We start from the raw sequence: 17,804 nt of genomic DNA on the forward strand, positions 1-17,804 counted from the left end.
GTCAGTTGCTGGGCTGCCCAAACATACTTTCTAAAACTGGTCATGCTATTCCCCAAATAGCACACACTGTTTTCACAATGTTCCAAAGATATCTGAGGCCTTCCTTCTAAAATCTTGTGAGGCCACATCCACCATTGTCCATTCTTACAATGCTCTGGAAAACTTTTGAAGCATTCTAAAACCTCACAGGAAGACCAGGACCATTGTTCTCAAAATTGCGTATATTGTTCTTGAGATGGTTTGGAAGGTCTCAGAAGTTATTTGGACAATGATGTGAGTAGCCTTGAGAGGAAAGCCTGGGAATGACAGGGCCAAGCAAGGCAGCAAGTCTGGTGCGTGCCAGGCAGCAGGGTGAGTGAAATGCACTCTTGCTTTTTTATCACCTTGTAAATCTTAATGGTTGGAGACGTGGTGGCTCAGTGGCTAAGACGCTAAGCTTGTCGATCAAAAGGTTGGCAGTTCAGTGGTTCGAATCCCTAGTGCCGCATAACGGGGTGAGCTCCCGTTACTTGTCCCAGCTTCTGCCAACCTAGCAGTTCGAAAGCACGTAAAAAATGCAATTAGAAAAATAGAGGCCACCTTTGGGGGAAGGTAACAGTATTCTTTGGCATTTAGTCATGCTGGCCACATGACCACAGAGATGTCTTCGAACAGCGCTGGCTCTTCGGCTTTGAAACGGAGATGAGCACCGCCTCCTAGAGTCAAAAATGACTAGCACATATGTGCGAGGGGAACCTTTATCTTTACCTTAAATCTTAATGGTTACTAAAGAAGGCACTTACTAAATGAGAACTACTTGGACTTTAAAAAGTCCAGGTGCTGCAATGAACTGGAATATTTTTAAGAATACTATTTTGCTATGTTCACTCAGATGCAAGTCCAATTGAGCTCAGCTAAACTTAATCACAGGTAATTGGATTGGAAGATTATAGACTATGGTCCTTTATTATTTTGTTAGTTTATGCTGTTTCTCATTGTTCTCATTGCCTCATTCTCGTTGACATGTTTATTTTATGTCCTCAGGCATAAAAATCAGGGGAAGAAGTATTGTTTTAGTACCATTTTATAGTATCACAGGGATTAAACATTACTGAACTGAGCTGTTCAAAATACAAAATAATATAAAGCACTTCGTATGGTCTTCTGATAGGAAAAATTAGGACAAAAACAAGCAAGTCTTGCATTAAATCTTTGAGGGCATTCAAGCAGGAGCACATAAACTGGTAGCACAAGCAGTAATGCTCTAACACAAAAAGCATTAGCAAAGATGTCTAGTTTACACCATAATAAAAAGGAAATCTTCCAGTTAACCTTCATAGACAAACAACAGCCTTCTTCCCGTTTTCCTTCCATTTATAAACTGCCCTGACCTCAATTTTTTCAAGAAAACACGGGAGACTTTAATATTTTTCCAGTTTATATCTAGGACATTTATAACACTCTAGAACTATTGTGATTACATGTCCAGCCAGAGTTCTGGAATTTTGGTAGCTTTCAAGATATGATCATAATGGAGCCTGCCCATTATGATTGCAAATGATGATGGCTGTTAAGTGAGATGGTCTCACTTAAAGATCCCCAGCCCCTGCTCTTCCTGAGGCAGCCATTAAATGAAAATGTGGATTGTTAAGAGGAGCACAGGCAGTCTCAGTGGTGGGAGAAGTCCTTAGAAATCTAACAAAGGCATAGGCCTGCCCGCCCCAGACCTCCTAAATTATCCTCCAACTCCAAGATATCCCATGTTGGTTTTTTCAGCCCTTCGGTGCCCATAGGTTTTTCCATCTCCCACTGAGTCCCCACAGGCCTTAGGCTTGATTCCCACCCCACTAGGCTCCACCCATTCCTTCTTATTTACCCCTTGAAGATTTCCTGACATCATGTTGGAGTAGTAGTAAAGTCAGATGGCACTGGGCTACATGGCTCCTGGAAGTGGCCATCATTATCAGCACACCTGCAATTCTGTAGCGCTGTGCAGAATTGCATGCAGGCAGCAAAATAAAGCAATTCATCCTCTGCCAATGGCGCATCCTTGCGAAAGCGGCCATTTTGGTATACTTATTTTGGCTTTGTAGAAGCAGCTGACATTTGGAAATGCCTGCAAGGAATTGTGGGTGCACTGAAAATGATGGCCACTTCTGGGAGGCAGTCACATGGTCCAGGGACATGTACCCTGACCTCCCCTATATCAGGTCCAGAGATCTTTAAGAGGTATGTGCAATGGATGCCAGGTGTGTGGGAATAGGCCCAAGGCCCACAAGGTCCTGGTGAGCGGGGCGGGGGGGGCGGGGGGGGGGGGAGAGAGGTAGCGATCGCTGTGGCACACTACAAAAAGTCATAGGGGTGAATGATTGAGGGCACTGCAGAGCTGTCACTGAAACAGAATCATAAGCAGCTTTAACTGCCAGTAATTGCTACTGATTTTAAAGGAAGAATTATGAATTATGCTTCATATTTCCATTAGTGAAAAAACAGGTTTTAAATAAGGAAGCCTTGTCTGGTTATATCCTGTGCCTACTGATTCTCATAAATAATGTCTATCTCATTAATTAGTATTAATTAGTCAGGAAGCAAGAATAGTTTAATTATCTAGTTACTGGCTTTCAGACTGAGAAAACAGCTTTGAAAACTTCAGTCAGGAACTCTTTATAAGTTTTTGAACAAATCTTGAATTTTGAATCTCAAATTAAAATCTCAAATTTTGAACATTTATTACATGATTTTGAGGAAATCAGGTTAAAAATTTGCCATTTCCTTATATGTTTATTCTTATTCTTGCCATTTCCTTATGTGTTTATTCTTATTAAACATTTCCAAAGACATTTTCCTTAAGCCTTTATTTAGATAGCTAGTTTCTATCAATTACTGGGTTTTTTGATCAACCAGCAGCAAGTGAAGATTCCAAGGGCTTCATATTAGACTTGTTCCATATTCAAAGGGCATGATATGATTAAGAGCGTTCAGGAAAACCTTCAAACAGTTGCTTCTCCTCAATTCTCACAGCTGCCTCCACAGCTAATACAATCTCCTGCAAGAGATGCATTTGGTATAAGGTGTTCTCAACAGATGGTATGTGAAAGAGTATGTATATCCTGAATCATTTGCTCTCTGAATGCAGATGGCAGCACAACACAATTAAATATCTGTTCTCAAAATATGAAAAAGGGCTCATTGAAAACGAATGTTTTCAAAGAGAACATTGGAAACTTTGACATTTAAATTGCCATATGCAAGATCTGCTAGAGCCATTTATAAAGTTTCTTATTATGGAAACAATTATGTTTATTCCTTTTACAGGCCACACCAGACAGAACTACCATCTTGTTGGCTATTAGTGAAACTAATTCTTGATGATGTTTGGGAAGAGCTGTTCTCATCATTCTTTAATGGAAACTTATGTCATATTCTCCACTTGACAAATGGTGCTTAAGTGTGTAAATTTTTTTCATCATTCTAGCATATACTGTTGTACAGTATTTATACATTATGTATACAATAGATTGTCTTCTTAGGAAGTCCATCTAGTGGGGCCAAGGCTCTTGTCTATGGTGGTTCCCTGTGGAATATCATCCCTAGAGATAAGTTTGACAATCTTTCACAAGGCCTGGATATCTGGTTTTGCCAACAGGCCTCGGGACACAGAGTGGGATGGAGTCTATCAAATGGCTTATTTGATTGTTGTAGTTGGAGTGGTGGTATTATTGCTTTTATTGTTTTTATATTGGGTTTTTATCCTTGCAGACCATCTGGAGTCACTGAGAGTGAGTTAGGTAGCCATATAAATTTTCTTAAATAAATGTACTAAACATGCTTGACATGCTATTGAAGAAAAGCTGAGGATTTATCAGAGTACTAAAGGTATTTATGACACAGTAAGATTAAAGCTGGGACATCTATTTGCCCATACTGTAATATAATAAAATCTGAAAACTGCTAAGGCAGATATACAGTAGAAACATGGAATGTAAAAATCAAGAATATGAGAAAATTAGCACAGAAATGCATGAACTGGCCATACATTAACATCTTAGGCATTAGCTAATTAGATAGACTGGAAATGGACACTTTCAGCCAAAAGATCATACTTCTTACTACTCAAGACACACAGGAATGGCATTGCTTTCATAATAAGGAATGATACTATAAGGGCAATATCTGGGTACAAAGCAAACAGTGATTAAATAATGTCAATTAGTCTTTGCAGAAAAACCTTAGTTAACTAATTTTATGCCTCAACCATTGATACAGGGGAGGAGATTGACAGGTTATCTGCTCAAGTTGAATCTGAAATTGACAATATATGTAAGCACTCTGCTTGTGGTTGCAGTTTGGAATGCCAAAGTTGGAAATGTTCAGGAGGACAACCTAGCTGGAAAGCATGATGTAAGAAATAGAAATGGAGTAGGAGAATGGCATACCAATTTTTCCCAATCCAGTGGTTTTCATTACTAACATTCCAACAAACAAAATGTACAGTACAGTATATCACACATGGCATCATTAGACTGCATACACAAACAGGTTTTTTGATGGAAAAGAAAAATATGGAAGACCTCAGTTATTATAGGAAAAATGGCAAGGGGCTGATTGTGGAACTAATGATGAACTGCTCATGGAAGTTCCAAGTCAAGATAAATTGGAAGAAAAAAGTAAACCATCATTCATCAATCAAAGATCCATGCATAACTTCAGTGTTATTTATTTCATTTTCCAGAGACAAATTATGGCAAGTACAACAAAAATATAAAAAGACCACTAGAGTCCATAATAAATACTTCATTTAAATGTCAAATACCACTGCCAAGTTGGAGACAATAGCTTTCAAAAATATAATTGACAGCATCAATTGCACATAGTTAAAGAAGAAGACTGACACATAGAATTTAAAATGTAAAGGTATTTGTTGAAATGTTGGCATATGATCACTACCCTCTTAAGTGGAATTAATACTAATTGTTTTGGAGTTTCAGTGTCTCCAAACATAATCAAGTTTCATTATATCATTAAAGAGGACAGATATATAAAGTACAATAGGAAAATAAGTCCTTGCCCTATATGTTGTAAGTTGATTTTTAAACTACACATAGTTGTTGAAAGTTATTTCATTATTTTAAAATATATTCATGCAATAGTTTAAAAATATACACTATTTTTGTCTATCTTAAGCAAAAAATAGGTTTCTAATAAATACTAGAAAATTTTTAGAATATTTTTAAAAGGAACAAAAACAACCGGTGGCTATTAACTTCAGAAATCTCTACATCTGAAAAACTATGTATAGAATTATTTGACATTTACACCATAAAGAAAACTGAATATATGAAAACCGAGCTTTTATTCTGTTTGGGTTTTTTTTGGTGGTGGTAGGGGATTCAGAACTCTTTTAAATGTGCAATTCATTAATGTATGTCTGTATTGTAATATAAGACTTAAAACATTTTTCTACATAATATATATATATATTTGCATACTCTCATTTTGAATGTATAGGTTAACCAGCAAGATTTCAGCTACATTTTGTATACAAGGAAATGAAAGCTTTTGTAAAATCAGTTTAAGAGTAGAATTACTAACTTAAATAAATCTATCATAGTTGATAGTTTGGGCATCAAATGGTTTTTTATTTAGGTTTTCTAAAATTATATCTAGTCCTTGTTAAATTCATAAACAAGGCAACCAGTAGCGATATAGATATTGGTGTCAAAATGAATAGAATGTAGCCTGCTATTCATAAAAGCCACAATATCTTCAAGGAAAGTTACCTAAAATGTTTTTCATAACAAAACATAAAATGACATTAATTGCATATTTAGAAAATCTGCTCTATAAACTGAGATTCACTGTTTCTGCATTTAGTTTACCACCACTTAAGCTATGAATCATTGCAATCATATGAGAATGTTTGTTTAATTCTTCTTGCTGAAGCTTGATTAAAGCCTCCTTTTCTTCTAGTCGTCCTTCCAACTGTGACTTCTGAACTTCCAAAGAAGATGCCTGAAAATACATATTATACACTATTTAATATAACTAACAAACATGCATTCTCTGTTCACTTTGGGTGAAATCAAACTGCCATAAATTCCACACTATAGGTAACAGCAATTACTTAGAACATCTACAGTAAACTGACAAACCAGTTGGCAATTAGACAATAGTTCATAAAATATATTTTGAAGTGGTTTGGTTGTTAATTATTGATTGTGCTAAGTATATTTTTGAAGATGTTTCAATTGATAAACTATAATCATCTAAATTTTAGAGAATCAATTTAATATAAATAAAGAGGGGGGGAAAAGCTTTGACCAAGGTTGTGCTTTCTGTAAATTCAAATTACAGTGAGTCATACTATGGATTACCTTATCACCAGTACACACTATTATCGAAACAGTTATTTAAACAGTGATGTATCTGGTGTAGTTTGGATCAGAATAAAATCAAAGCAGTTGTAATTTAAAATCAGAAAAAGCTTAACTGATTCCCGCCCTTATATGCAAAGGTTTGAAGTGAAAGTCTAAATGTTATTTATTTATTTAAAAGATTTATATGGCTACCTACCTTAAGCAACTCTGGACAGCTTACAATCACAAAACCAATAAATCATAAATCAACAATCACAAATAAATCTCTTTAGACTTTTAAATATAAACATTTAAGAAAATTGATGTTTTCCCTGATTGTTAGAAATAATCATCTTAAACACACCCCCACCCCCACCACAGATTAGGATTCTAAGGTACTATAATGTAACGATGTAAGTTGTTTAATGTCTATTATTTTTTATGACTCTTAAGAAGGCAGTCTTATTTACTCAAAAATGTATCTCATTTAATTCAATATATCTCTAGCTGTATTTGCAACCTCTATCCATTTGTTATTTTATTTTGCTCAACATGTATACATACTGACAATGAATTTATTTTATATTCCCTAGAGTCACAAGAAGTGGCAACACCCAAATAATCCTAAATTAAATAAATAACTTACCTTAATACTCAGTTCTTTTCTTGCCTGTTCAGTTTTACTTAGCTCTTTTCTAAGAATGTCCATTTTGTCCTCCATATCTATTTTTTCCTTCTGTCTGGCTTTTAGTTTTTCTTCTTGAACTTTTATCTTCTGCTGTAAATCTTTTGAAAAATACGTAAGAAAAAAAGTTTTTTCCCCAAAGTGGTTTACTGCAAAACTTTTGGACACTAATACTTTCCCACAACTATCGTTGCATGAATTGTGCAGCACTGCCATCTGCTGAACATTGACTGCTCACATTTTACAGTCCTCAGCATTTGTCTTATTTATTAAGATGCATTTTTCAGTTTAGTGCAAAAACATACTTGAAATGGGAATTTTAAGAAACAAATTGTAATATTGCATTTAGCTACAACTCACTTAACCATGGCTTCTTTGGTAGCCAAAATGACAGGTGCCACTAAACCAAATCCAAAGAAATCACATTCCAGCTCCGTGGAACATATGAACTCACATATATATTTTTTTGCCTAATTTGCCTTGCATATGAATAATTTATTCTGAACCAAAGAAGTTGCTTGTATTAGTTAAATACAATTTAACTAATGGCATAACTAATGGCATAGGGCCGGGTTACTTACGGGACCGCCTGCTGCTACCGAATACCTCTCACCGACCCGTGCGCTCTCACAGAGAGGGACTCCTCAGGGTGCCGTCGGCGCGACAGTGTCGTCTGGCGACACCCAGGGGAAGGGCCTTCTGTGGGGCTCCCCGCCTCTGGAACGAACTCCCCAGGACTTCGTCAACTTCCGGACCTCGAACCTTTCATGAGCTCAAAACTTACTTATTTATCTGCGCTGGACTGGGTTAGTTTTTTTTTAAGTTATGGGTTTTTAATGGGTTTTATTTCTAAATTTTAATTGTGGCCAATTCAAATAAGTTTTTTACTAGTATTTTAATTGTATCTATAATGTATTTTCATTTTTTACTTGGCTGTGAACCGCCCTGAGTCCTTCGGGAGAAGGGCGGTATACAAATTTAAATAATAAATAAATAAATAAATAAATAAATCAGCAACTTACAATAATTAATTAGCGTAGCCATGTTTTCTCAATATATCTGGCTACAACAATTACCGTTTCTAACTCACGATGAGAGATCTGTTATTTGGCCAAATGAAGAAAGTGTGGTATTTCCGTTTCTATTATCACCAATGAAAATGCCTTGTACTTTCAGCATTACAGTTACTGTTTGCCAAAGGTTTTTCTTCGCCTTTAATAATAGGTCCATGTACAGGTAGTCCTCGAGTTACGATCACAATTTAGCTCAAAATTTCTGTTGCTAAGGGTAAAGTCAGTTTTGCCCCATTTTACAATCTTTCTTTCCACAGTTGTTAAGTGAATCACTGCACTTGTTAAAGTAGTCACACAGTTGTTAAGTGAACCTGGCTTCCCTGTTGACTTTGCTTGTCAAAAGGTCACATGACCCCAGACCACTGCAACCGTCACAAATATGATGACAAATGACTCAGCCTTCCACCCTTTATAAGGTAGGTAAAATGAGGACCCAGATTGTTGGGGGGGCAATAAGTTGACTTTGTAAAAAATATACAAATAGAATGAGACTATTGCCTTATACACTGTAAGCCGCCCTGAGTCTTCGGAGAAGGGCGGGGTATAAATTAAACAAAACAAACAAAACAAAACAAAACAAATATGATTCAGTTGCCAAGAGTCTGAATTTGGATCACACGACTATGAGAAGGCTATTATAGTCGTAAGTGTGAAAAATGGTCATAAGTCACTTTTTTCAATGCTGTTGAATGGTCACTCAGCGAATTGTTGTAACTCAAGGACTAGTTGTCATGGAATATGCTGTTTGTCAAAAATAATCAGGTTGCCTAGTGAGGAAAGATCTCTGGCCTATAAATTAAATTAGGCAAAAATCAGATCCTAAACAGTACAGGAGTGGTGAAATCTAGCAGATAGGAATGGCAGGATCCTGCCCTGGTGATGGGCACTCAGGTATGGAGGGCAGAATGCCTGACTTTATGCTTAGTCCCTGACACTGTGGGGGGTGGAATTAGCAGTTTCCTTTGGCAGGCCTCTGCTCTACCTTGTCCCACCAAAAGTTGGCAAACGGGCCGTTTCTGGCATCTGGAGGACCTCCGGGGGGGGAATGGTCGTTTTCACCCTCCCCAGACTCCTAGAGAGGTCCTGGGGGACAGCAAAAAAATGGGACTTCCGGTCCCACTGGAAGTTGGAAAATGGGCCGTTTTCGGCCTCCGGAGGACCTCTAGTGGGGTGGGGAAGGCCGTTTTCGGGAGGCCCCCCCCCCACAGACTCCTAGAAAGGTTCTGGAGCCAGGTGAGAGAGAAAAACGGGCCTACCAGGCTATTGCGTGCCAGGAGCGGGGGGGGGAGGGAGCAGGGGCGTCGTGCGCGCATGTGCAGGGTGCATAGAATTATGGGTGTGGGCACACACACACACACACAACCCCCCACCCACCCCCTCCTGGCATGCAATGGCAAAAAGGTTAACCATCACTGTCCTAGGCTCTAAGGGATTATGGCCTTCTGTTGGGCAGAAGATAGGGAGTAGCATTTTATTTTTTAAAACATTTGCTTTTCTAGGTTTTCTGACTAGCATGAATAACACTTGAAATAAAATAGTTCCCTGCCTGTTTGGAGACCAGATTAGGATTCAGCTTGTCTAATTTTTTTGCTTGGCTTTCTAAAATTAGGGAGCAGGACTTGCATGCTTTATACCAGAGGCATTAGAGGCAGATTCTTCTGCACAAGTTAGAAAACAGGGTTTTGAAATACTTCTTGTCTTTGAGATGTCTTAAAAGAGAACATAAAATTGCAGGTTTACAGCTTGTCAAATATAAAATATATAATGATATAAACAGTCTGGCAATGAAATGTCTTCAAGAAAACAACCAAGCTAAGGGAGTATGAAGAACCCAACAAATATAATGGAACACATGCATTTTTTTACTCTTTATCAACAATATGTATGAAAAAGTTGATACATTTATAAGTACTAACTTGATATTTGTTCATCTTTTTCTTGGATCTGTTTGTTCAATTGTTTTCTATGTTCTTCTGTTTCGAGAAGCTGAGCGACGGTTCTGAAATTGTAAGCATAAATATTAGATTTCACATATTAAAATAAATATGAAAAATAATGATATGCCTCTAAGTATCATACTGTAGCTATGTACACCAAAAACAGCCTTACTTGTTATCAAAGTTTATTTTCATATGACGTACCTTCAACAGAGAGAAGCACCCCAGACCCAAATGAAAGTTTTCATGTTATTTAACAATGTTGAAAAGAAGATTTAAGAAAAAAAATGAATCAGATAAAAAGTTGAAGTTGGATGGGTGGCAAGTGAGAAAAAAAGTAGACAGTACAATTGGAATAGACATATGAGCTCAAAGTCATACAACAATATAAACATGGGAATCTTAGCAACAGGAAATAAATTCAAAAATATTTTTATTTAAAAATAATTTTAATTTTACTAATAATCATTTGTCCCCAATTACTGAATAATCTTTATCATGGCTGTTTGACCAAAAAAAGATCTATACAACTTTTCTTTCAACAAAACCATTTAATTTAAATGTAGCTTTCTTTAAACTTTTCAAAAGAACTTAACTTACTTTTCATTCTGTTGCTTCAGCGATTCATTCAGTCTTTTAAGGGTCTCAAGTTGTTTATTCAGTGAATTACACATTCCCTGCAGATTGTTATACTGCTTTTCAATAGTTTCATGTCTAAAATTTTCAAATTATTACGATTAAAAGGAGTGAATGCTATGCAATTTCCATAATGTAATATTTGATAACATATATTAGAGTGTGGGGTTCTTGGTGCTCTCTGAGTTTTGTTGTTTTCTTGCAAATGTTTCATTACCCAACTAGGTAATATCATCAGTGCAACAAAACCTTAGTTCAACCCTGAACTATAAATATTGTTTTATATTGGTATATATTAGAACCTCCTATCAAATTCAAAACATTTATCCTCTTTCTCTATGTTTGGAATTTTGGGTTTACCACTTTCAATTCAACTTTCAGCACTGAAACATATTCCATGAGGAATTCTGATCAGAGTACACATTTTTCTAAAAAAATCTTGTCACCAACTAATTGCATGACAAATCTTTAAGCTCTACGCAGCTTGCATGGAATATAAATATGATTTTTGAACAATAAGCAATAAACTTATTTTCTAGTAATAAAAGAGACAACAGAATCTGATCTATCAACAAGAAACACGTAACATCTGCAGTTAATTTTAATAATAATAATAATAATAATAATAATAATAATATTTTAATTTGTATACCGCCCTTCTCCCGAAGGACTCAGGGCGGTGCACAGCCAGAATAAAAATACAAAGAGAAACAATACATATAATATTAAGAACACCCCTTAAAAAACTTATTCAATTGGCCAAAAATTTAAAATACAATAACACCCTATAAAAATTTACAAAAATTTAAAACCCATAAAAGTAAATTAAAATTTTTTAAATCAAGCCAGTCCAGCTAGATGGAATAAATAGGTTTTAAGTTCGCGGCGAAAGGTCCGAAGGTCGGATAGTTGACGAAGTCCAGGGGGACTTATATTTTTACTTATACAAATTGTTTTGAGATCTATAGACAAACAAGCTATTCACCAAGATACTTCCCAATTTCCAAACAATGTGAACTCTTTAAGATGTTCTTTACATTGCTTCAATAGGCATTTTCTCTCTTAGAGTTTTGTTCATTCTTTGTTTTTGTTTTTATTTTGGGGAAGATTTTTTTTGCAAAACTTGTGGTTTCAGTTGCTTCTATTTCTATCATTTTGCCTTACCTATTAGAGGGTATGATAAAAAAGTTCCCACAACTAAGAAACATTAAGTCAAGGTCTTTTTGAAGGGTAGCTGTATTGTCGGTGGTGTTAAATAGTTTGACATTGTCAGCAAAGAGAACACAATAACTTGTAATTTGGTCACAGAGATCATTAGATGATTCTCTGTGTTAAACACAGGTCATGTTGGAGTCGGCGGAATTCATTCAGACCTAATTAAGACCTAATTTTGCAGTTTGCTAGTCAAACGTTATTGTTGTTTTCACAAATGAGTAATAGGATCTTATGAAATAACTTTCTCATACCTATGTAGAATAAGATTAGCAAAGGGTTCAATTTAGTTGTTGCAATGTCCTTCCTGTTAAAGACTACTTCAGCTTCAATCGCAATAATACAAGAGCAAACAATAGATTCAAACTTAATGTTAACCGCTTCAATCTTGATTGCAGAAAATATGACTTTAGTAACAGAGTTTTTAATGCTTGGAACACACTACCTGACTCTGTGGTCTCTTCTCAAACTCCCAAAAGCTTTAACCAAAAACTGTCTACCATTGACCTCACCCCATTCCTAAGAGGACTATAAGGGGCGTGCATAAGTGCACAAAAGTGCCTACCGTTCCTGTCCTATCGTTTTCTTTCATTATATGTGCTTGTATATAATATATATATGTATATATAATGCTAGGTATAACTGGATTGGTTCGACACATAACAATGTTCCTTTAATTATAGAGCCTACAACTTCTATTTGTCAATAAAAATAAAATCTCCATATTTATCCTTTTGCTGATGATATAAGCAATTATATCTGAGTGCAATCTCTCTTTTCCTATGAAGAAATGCTTAGCAGGGTTATATCTTACTTTTGAAGCAGATCAATGGAAGATCTTTTCAGTATTTCATAGTCTTCTGCTATTGTTTGCAGTTTCCGATTATGCTGAAATAGTTGTTCAATATCACTTTGTGCCCGTTCAGATTCTGTCTGCTGCGCTTTCAATAGTGACTCCAGATCTTCATTTTTTCTTTCTGTATCCTTCAGTATTGAAGCAAGCGTCCGAGCCTTTTGGAATTTGTGCAAAATGACAGTTCCATTGTGTGAATGAAATGTTAGGACACTAGACCAATGAACCATGCTAATACTAAACCAGGCTTTTAAATTTCAAGAACCCAGACAGCAAATTAGCCTTTAAAGCATAATTTGCAGATGTACAAATATCTACAATCATAAAAGGATCCTGCCAAGTAAGTGAAATATATAATCTAGAGTTTATTTTCAAATACAAAACAAGGCAGATTACATAAGCAATTTTATATTGACAGATGTACATACTTAATAAATGAATCCTTATATGATAATTCTGCTTTACCCACCTCAGATTCAGCTTGAGCTCTTTGGCAACGATACTGGGCAATAAGTCTATCAGCTTGAGAAAGAGCTAATGCCTTTGCTTCCAAAAGGTCCTGCAACCTTGTTTCCTTGGACTAAAAAGAAAATTATTGTAAAATGAACTGCACATTCAGAGCATATACTTGAATAAAAGTCTTATTAAATATACTCACTGCCAATGCAGACAGTTTCTGTTCATATACTTCTATTATTTCAGATACTCTGATGTCTGTGACTGATTCCTTCATCTGTTGGAAATGTTCATAATATAAGCTAAAGCAATATGCAAATCTTAATTCAAAATTGTACCTATATGGACAAATAAAAAACTTGATATGAGGAATGACTACACAAGTTCTGTTCACAAAGTGACATCATACATATTAATGGTATTAATATAATTATTGAAATATTACAAAACAACATTTTCTGTGCTCCTATAACTAATGTGTATCAAAACATAACAAATGAAAATCCATTTATTTCCATATTAATTGATTCTATAGCATATTGATTTTAAGGCACTGTAATTATGAACAAGCTTCATATTTATTGTCTTACAAAATCAATGTACTTCCATTTCCTTCACTCAGATATTTAGCGGAATTTGTCCAAATTTCTGAGTACTGTAGATTTAAGTCCCACACTGAGCTACACTGTACTGAGGTTTAATTTTATATCAAGACAAAAATGTTTTCATGTTTGTGTTAAAAGCACTAACCTCCAAGCCAGTTTGGAGTTTGTGAATCAGGTCCTGAATGTTGAAAGTTGCAGCATCACCATCATTGGGATGGCAAACATTGGAGGACTTTACTGAATTTACAGAAGTCATGGATGCCTGCAGGTGACTTCTTTTAGAGACATGCTCAGATTCCTGTTGTCTGTAAGCATTATTGGCTGCAATACTTTCACCAAGCCTAATAAAAGCATTACACACAAGAGGTGGTATCAGTGGGAAAGTGTGTCTTATAGAATAAGATCAAAATGTGAAATAACGGCAGGGTCTCAAGGTAGATTTTCAAAAACATTTTTATGAAAGACATATTTTTTTTTAAAGAAACAATAGGAAACTTACACTATGGCAGGAAAATCTGGCAATGGGGCTGCTTCAAATAATATTCTCAGTCCTGCTTGAACTTGTTCCCTGTGGTCTGATGTTAAAGCAAAAGCCAAAGGGGTAACCAAGCGTTGGTCCTAGATATAGAGCACTTGTTAGTTAAAAAAAAACTTTCTTTTTCAAAACAGCCAGCAGTGGTTTACACAGGATTTTGCACAAATAGTACAAGTGATAAATTTTGGGCATCACCTTCCTTCCAGCCCTTTTTCACCTCCCCAGGTGATATTTATGTTTTTAAAGGCTATGGAGGTTTGTTTGATAAGTCTAATAAGACTAATAAGTCTAATAAGACTTATTATTTGTTAGAAAATGATCAGAATGGCATGTATCATTTTTAGAGTGATTAATATAAATATTTAAAACTTTGTACCTGAAGAACTTTGTAAAAGCTGACTTCCATGTTAGGAACCAACTGCTTAAGCTTACTCATCAGATCCAGTGTTTTTAAGATTAGATCAGCAGCAAGTTTGCTAAAAATGTTAAGAGAACATTTTATAATGAATAAGCATTCAAAATTAAAATACCAGTAATTACTTTAAGTAATGACAGACAGATATAGGCTTTCCATCTGCAGTTATCCAGAAGATTAGAAAAATAAAGACATGGTTTGGGGCAAAATAAGATAAAATTTGAAGTACCATTGTGTAGTAATTGCAGAAATGTATAAGCTTTTGTGGAAGTTTGAAACAGGAAGAACAGTTTAAAGATGATAAAGTGGACTAAAATTTTTGGCTATAATATATAGCAATAGCACTTAGACTTATATACCACTTCACAGTGCTTTACAGCCCTCTGTAAGCAGTTTAAAATCAGCATATTGACCCCAACAATTTGGGTTCTACTTTACCAACCTCAGAAGGATGGGAGGCTGAGTCACCCTTGAGCCTAGTAAGATTTGAACTGCCAAACTGCAGATAGATAGATCAATGGGAAAATACATGACTGAAAGGTTTGAAATTCTGCCACACTTTCAATTGGACTCATCTTTTGGAAGAGAGGGGAAAAGCTGATCTTGAACAGAACCTTTAGTTGCCTTGTTCATACATCCGAAAAGATAAAGCAACATTTCTATTTTCACTACGCATACTATTCCCATGCTGAGCAGAAAAAACAGGAATAAGGTTACATTTGGGTAACCTTTGATAAAGTAGTTCCTTATTTTTGCAAGCGTTCATCCATTTATGTTTAAATGAATATATACTTGTACTTCTATTTAGACTTTCTTTTGAATACTGATGTGGGACTGTTACACATAATTCCACGGTTATTGTGTTTCTTATTTAGGAATACTCTAAACCTCTGATGGCAAACCTATGGCATGCATGCCAGAAGAGCCAGAAACCGAAAGAGCAGCCGCCCGGTGCGCATGCGCGTGTCAGAAAGATGATTTCCGGTTTTTGGCACACACATGCACACCAACCACATGTTTCCTTCTGGTTTCCTCTTTCAGTTTCTGGTGGTCCCGCACATGTGAAGACCAGGTGGCTGGCGTACCAGAACCCAGAAGAGCAAGAGGAGCAGAGCAACCAGCCAGGACGGGTGGGCCGGGACTTCCTTCCCTCCCACCCTGCCTGAGCAGGCTTCTTGCGCAGCCCCAGCCCTCCAGCCTAGTACCGGTGCACATCCGTGGTCCAGAGCACCTGGCCGGCTCCGGCGCATGGGGCACTGTTTGCTGGCTGGGCAGCCAGCCACCCCGCCCACTGCTCCTGCGAGTGGGGGCGGCGGTTCTCACCCTGCCACTTCTGGCCAGGATGTTGGAGCAGCCAGGAGGAAAAGGAAGAGCCCCCGTCGGGGAGGCAAGCTGCCCCAGGAGGGCCAAAGGAGAGTGCAAAATGGAGACACCAAGGGGTAACAGCTAGGCCAGCCAGGAACTGGGAAGATGCCACCGCGGGATAAGGGGGGGGGCTGTGCTGGCAATCCTGCTCCAATCCTGCTGGTCCCCCAAGCCAAGCCCCGGGAATGCCAACGCCCCTTACCTCTGAGGCCAGAAAGGGGCTCCGGCTTGGCAGTGGAGGGAGGCAGCATTCCCCACCTAACTTTCTCTCTGTCTGGGGCTGTGGAACCGGTCATTGTTCGGGATGTCCTGCCACCCCGAAGGGGACCAGGGGGTGGGCATGGAAGCGTGAAGACCCCCAAAAGGCAAGGCAAAGCCAGCACATGCACACCAGACAGCTGGTCTTTGTGTGTGCGTACGCGCCAGAAACCGGAAGACCAGGTCATTTGCTTTTCTGGTTTCCGGCGTATGCATGCTCCCATTTTGGCAGTTGGTACCGAAAAGGTTTGCAACACTGCTTTAAATTCTGGAGTGTAAAATGCTTATAATAAGAGCCTATTACAATTCAATAGAACTCTGAAAAACTTTGTTTTTAACTTGATGAAAAAAGAATGGCAAAGTTAAAAAACAGTAATTGTTGAATTATTACAATCCCATATTTATACATTAAATTCCAGCTAAAATAGAATCACAGGCTATGAATTTTAGGGAAAGTTTGTTAGCTATAAGTGCTTCATAAAAATATAATAGCAATAGCACTTAGACTTATATATTGCTTCACAGTGCTTTACACCCTATCTGAGGGATTTTCAGAGTCAGCATATTGCCCCCAACAATCTGGGTCCTCATTTTACCGACCTTGGAAGGATGGAAGGCTGAGTCAACCTTGAGCCTCATGAGATTCGAACTGCCAAATTGCAGTCAGCCAGCAGTCAGCAAAAGAAGACTGTAGTACTGCATTCTAACCACTAAGCCACCACGGCTCATAATAGAGATTAATCCCTGCAAAATTTGAATTCATTCTTTTGAAATACAAAGTTACGGGTTGGAAAACAATAAAAAAGAATGATAAAAACACTAGGTTGTGCTTACCTCAATTCACAGTCCATAAACTTTGTCCCAAAACTAAAATCAATTCCACTAGAAGTAAATTGGTGTTCTATTAAAGTAGCACACTTGCTAGCTGTTAAAACTTTAATGACATGCATTTTCAGCATATCATCTGCACAAAGAGGTACATTTTGTTAAGGACTCTGTTTTCCTGAAATATTCAGTTTATGGTTAAATTCACTAACGAATACTGTTATATTCCTCACGTACTGGTTGTTTTGTTTAACAACCTCTCACGTTTTGATGGTTGGAGAAAAAAAAAGGAGCAATTAACATCAGATAAACAATCCAAAGAAAATACCCAAGAAACTACAAAGGAGAAAAATAACATATCCACTAATACTGGAAGGCAATACTGGAAGCTTTTATATTAACAGGGAACAAATAGGAAGCAAACTCCATGATGTAATCTGCAAGCAAACAACCAAACTCAGAAACATCAAGAGGTTCACAATTCAACCTTGAGCTACATATATTCTCTTTTGGTTAGGAAAAAAAAGAGCTTGGCAATCAAACTTCACATCGTAGCATCTATGGTCACATGAGTGCTATTTACATGCTTCACAACCCGCTTCTAACAAGCAGAC

At 37.0% G+C, this 17,804-nt stretch overlaps 1 protein-coding gene across 2 annotated transcripts in view; it reads right to left on the reverse strand.

The window, feature by feature from the left end:
• Positions 1-4,680: 4,680 nt before the first annotated feature.
• The window catches only part of CIP2A (cellular inhibitor of PP2A), a 32,512-nt gene continuing 19,388 nt past the window's right edge, over positions 4,681-17,804 (reverse strand). For both annotated transcript variants that reach the window (XM_058185772.1, XM_058185773.1), the window contains exons 11-21: positions 17,200-17,341; positions 14,704-14,803; positions 14,292-14,410; positions 13,938-14,133; positions 13,390-13,464; positions 13,201-13,311; positions 12,693-12,889; positions 10,631-10,744; positions 10,010-10,092; positions 6,982-7,121; positions 4,681-5,991 (exon numbers count right to left, since the gene is read on the reverse strand). In XM_058185772.1, coding sequence (XP_058041755.1) covers positions 5,821-5,991; positions 6,982-7,121; positions 10,010-10,092; positions 10,631-10,744; positions 12,693-12,889; positions 13,201-13,311; positions 13,390-13,464; positions 13,938-14,133; positions 14,292-14,410; positions 14,704-14,803; positions 17,200-17,341 — 1,448 coding nt within the window. In that variant the 3' untranslated portion in view covers positions 4,681-5,820. The remainder of the gene's footprint in view (positions 5,992-6,981; positions 7,122-10,009; positions 10,093-10,630; positions 10,745-12,692; positions 12,890-13,200; positions 13,312-13,389; positions 13,465-13,937; positions 14,134-14,291; positions 14,411-14,703; positions 14,804-17,199; positions 17,342-17,804) is intronic.

Source organism: Ahaetulla prasina, chromosome 5 (assembly GCF_028640845.1).
Source record: "Ahaetulla prasina isolate Xishuangbanna chromosome 5, ASM2864084v1, whole genome shotgun sequence".
In the NCBI taxonomy this organism is placed as follows: Eukaryota; Metazoa; Chordata; class Lepidosauria; order Squamata; family Colubridae; genus Ahaetulla; species Ahaetulla prasina.